The sequence below is a fragment of the Etheostoma spectabile genome, unplaced genomic scaffold (genome assembly GCF_008692095.1).
Source record: "Etheostoma spectabile isolate EspeVRDwgs_2016 unplaced genomic scaffold, UIUC_Espe_1.0 scaffold121, whole genome shotgun sequence".
NCBI classification, from domain to species: domain Eukaryota; kingdom Metazoa; phylum Chordata; class Actinopteri; order Perciformes; family Percidae; genus Etheostoma; species Etheostoma spectabile.
This window is the reverse complement of record NW_022605571.1, coordinates 431,801-436,080: the sequence shown is the minus strand read 5'-3', so window position 1 is coordinate 436,080 and position 4,280 is coordinate 431,801. Positions and strand designations below refer to the sequence as shown.

General features: G+C 45.3%; 1 protein-coding gene across 1 annotated transcript in view; it reads right to left on the bottom strand.

Annotated features, from left to right (window-relative positions):
* Positions 1-4,280, bottom strand: part of rnmt (RNA (guanine-7-) methyltransferase) — a 37,050-nt gene that overhangs the window by 9,758 nt on the left and 23,012 nt on the right. The window contains exons 7-8 of the mRNA XM_032510625.1: positions 2,492-2,636; positions 1,780-2,012 (exon numbers count right to left, since the gene is read on the bottom strand). Of these exons, the coding sequence (XP_032366516.1) occupies positions 1,780-2,012; positions 2,492-2,636 (378 nt within the window). The remainder of the gene's footprint in view (positions 1-1,779; positions 2,013-2,491; positions 2,637-4,280) is intronic.

Here is a 4,280-nt window from a genome sequence, read left to right as displayed (position 1 = left end):
AGACACAGAGAGAACCTAATCAGAGACCCAGAGACCTAATCAGCGACACAGAGAGACCGTAATCAGAGACACAGAAGACCCCACATCACGATAACCTACAGACTACCAATAGAGCACCCAGAGACCAATCAGAACCAGAGAGACACAAACAGAGACCCAATCATAGACCAGAGAGACCCCAATCAGAGACACAGAGGACCAACACAAGACACAGAGAGACCCAATAGGCAGAGACCAACGAGAACACCCAAGTACAAAGACACAGAGAGACCCAATCAGAGACACAGATCCTCAGCAGATCAAGGACCAATCGACCCAGATGAGACCAATCAGAGACCGATAGCCCAATCAGAAGCACCAATGAGCACAGAGAGAACAAAGGCCATGCGAGAAACAAACTAGAGACCAGACTAGACCACAATCAGAGACACAGAGAGACCCTAATCAGAGACACACGAGAGACCCTACTACATCACAGAGACACAGAGAGACAGCAACAGCAGACCACATCAGAGATCACCTATAGGACCACAAAAAGAGACACCATCAGACACACACAAGTCAGAGACACAGAGAGCCACAAACAAATACACAATTCCAATCACACCAATGAGCCAGTAGCAGAGTAAACACAGACACAGAAATACCCAGAGTCAGAGCGACATAGACGAGACAGTCCGAGATATATATACAGAGAGACACTGAACACAGGACACCACAAGACAGACAGACGAGACGACTTTACAGGCTCATAGTCAAGTTACAGAGACCCCCCATCTAGTTTTTCTCAGTATAACTTCACTTTATCGACTTATGTAGCTTATTTGTTGGATTTAAAAGGTTATATGTGCTTACACATTGATGTGTGGAGTTGGCATTTATATATATTCAAGCTCACACATGTAAAAACCATTATTTCAGCATAAATGAGACATGGTTGTCAGGTGTATTAATTTGTTGTCCGATAGTATTTAATGTTGATTACATTAAGACGTTTGCAAATTCTGTCTTTATCATATAAGATGTTCTGCTACATTTTGGGGTTATAATCCACGCTCATCCAAATGTGCTCAGACCAGTTCGATTGATGATGTTAGGAGACACTCCTGTCTTCGGGTCCACGTCCCTCTTTATGGCCCACTGATCTTTTGCTTTAATCAGAGATCCTCGAACTGAGGGTCATAACTTTAGTCAATTCCCAAGCTGAAGGATAACGAATAGTCACACACACCACAACCAACCCCCACTGTGCCAAGAGACCCCCCCTTTGCGTTGAATAAGACAGCTTTTCTCATCAAATCCAGAGAGTCAGACAACTTGGGGAAGAGCCGTGTTAGGTTGACTCTGTATTCCTTTCTCTAGGAGATCCTATGGAATAGAAATGATTCCCACATCCACGCGAGAGTTTTTGGGAAACTAATTGCATGAACCCTGGATGGAGCAGATTTAGCTCCAACATATTCTCCAGTAGATCATATATATATATATATAAATATGCTATTAAATACACCACACATAATATAAGCACCCACTACCACAACACCACACCTACACACATATATTGTACTATATATATTGTATATAGTATCATATACACACCATCACAAAAATAATACAATATACCACACACACACCACATATAGATATATACATCACACATATACTATACACCACCCACACTATACAGTATATATATACTAGATATCTATATATATATATATAGATATATATAGTATATAATTCAGTCCTCTCTCATTATCTTTAATAATAAGATCTTACTGTTCAACAGAGGTTAAGTAGACGACTGGACTCGGGGACGGTAACGACGTCCCTCCAGGCTGAAAGTGATACTCGTACATCCAACAGAGTAGAGAGCCTTTGGACTGGAAGTACAACCTTGCACAACCTCGTTCAAGACAGGATCGGGAACAACAGCCCCAGACGCTTACTGGAGGGGAGGACGAGGAGGGTGGAGAGAATGATAGGAAGAGGAGGTTGGCTGTAGAGAAAGGCTGATGAAGGCGAGAGATGGAGAGGATGAGACGGAAAGTAGGGTTGAGAGGAAGAGAGGGGCACCGGAGAGAGAGGAGGCAAAGACGTGAGAGGAAAAGGGTGATGAGGAAGAGGGAGGTTGGCAGAGAAAGGGAGAGGAAGGAGAGGATGAGAGGAAGAGGAGGTTTAGAGGAGGCTCATGGAGAGAAAGTAGGGCTTGAGAGGAAGGAGTGTGCTAGGAAGAGAGGCAAGAGAGGTTGGCTCGAGAATAGGAGGTATGGGAGAGGAAAGAGGGGGAGGAGGACGGCGCAGGAAGAAATGGGTGGCGGAGACGCGAAAGGAAGAGGAGGGCTGGAGAGGCCTAGGAGGATTGGAGGAATGAGATGAAAGAGGAAGGAGAGGACTGAGACGGAGGAGAGGATGTATTAGGAAGGATTTCAGAGGCGGGTGAGAGAAAAGAAGGATGGAGAGTAAAGAGGTTGTGCGAGAAGGAGATTACGCGACCCTGGTTGAGCGGAAGAGGAGGAGTGTACGAGCCAACTATGTGATGGATAGGAAGAGGAGGGGTGGAGAGAAGAGCCAGGGTGGAGAGGGGGTGTGATAGAAGATCGAGGATGGAAGGAATAGGCATCGGTGAGAGGAAGCTAGAGGTAAGAAGAAGGGTGATACGAAAGTGTATTAGCGAGCGCCTAGTCCAGGAGGGTTGAGCATCTAAGAGGAGGATGCCAGAGATTGGAGGAATCGACGGAGATGAACAGTGAGAGTACCGAGAGGGAAGGGAAGATGATGGATGAGACAAGCGAGGCAGAGGGGAAGTGGTGGACATAACGAGTAACTCGATGCATCATGCGAACAGTACTGTCCCAGCCGAATTGATATTTTAAGTCGAGTCGAAGTAATGAAGGAGCAGGCAGGAGAGTATCTGCATAGCACACTTAATGTAATTCAGGGCTCCGGGCACGCCGCGATTAAGGGACGAGATGGCGAGGCACGAGTAGGTTGAGAGGCGAGTAGGACGACGGAAGGACGAGCAGGTATGGAGAGCTTCAGAGGAGTGAATGCAGACACAGGATTGAGAGGCAAGTCCCAGGCCGAGGATAGGAGAAGAGGAGGATACGAGGACGTAGGATATTGGATCGACTGAAGCCCACTGAGGAGCTTAGAGGAAGGACAGAGATGGGAGGATAGATGTAAGGACGCAAGCAACGGGAGCAGGAAAGAACGAGGACAGAGACTCTCGCCCCGTAGAGACGGAGCTAAGGAAAGAAGGAGGGTTCTGAGAGGCGAATGAGGAGTGTTGTGCGGCGCATGAAGGAGTACATGATCGGCAGAGGCACAGAACCTAATAACACGAAGGGTAAGGGTACTAACCGAGCGATGCCTATCAGAAGTACGTTAAAATCTGCGAAAAAATGGGAAAGACAGGGAAAAAAACGGAAAGGGATGGACAGAGGTATGAAAAATACTCCAGGACTGACCTTCGGCATCAAGAAGCACCAAGCAGCAACCCACCTTCCCCTTCATAACACATCACCACAACAAACAATACGAGCCGATTAGGCAAACACACTTGAAGCATCAACCGCCATGCACTCTTGTTTTTCTAATTTTGCAACATTAAATTTCCTTTCTTTTTGACCGTATATTATATATATCTATAGGTGAGTACAGCTCGCCGGCGCTAGATAATCCTTATATCACTATTAGACCTCTACATATATTTCGTAGGTTCGGGATCTCGGTTACGCTACAGTACAGCGCAGACGTCAACTCATCACTAACACTGCCCCAAGACACAGAGAGACCTAATCAGAGACACAGAGAGACCTAATCAGAGACACAGAGAGACACAAACAGAGATCCAATCAGAGACACAGAGAGACACAAAAAGAGACACAATCAGAGACACACAATCAGAGACACAGAGAGACACAAACAGAGACACAATCAAAGACACAGAGAGACAGAGAGAGACACACAGACACAGAAAGACACACAGAGACAGAGCGATATAGACAGAGACACCGAGATATATAGACAGAGAGACACTGAGACAGACACACACAAAGACAGACAGAGAGAGACTTTACAGGTCATAAAGTCAAGTTACAGAAGAACCCATTACGTTTTTCTCAGTAGAATCTTTATAGACTATATGTATATATATTGTTGGATTTTAAAAGGTTATATGTGCTTACACATTGTGTGTGATTTGCATTTATATATATTCAAGCTACAAAGGTAAAAACATTATTTCAGCATAAATGAAGACATGTTGGTCATGTATT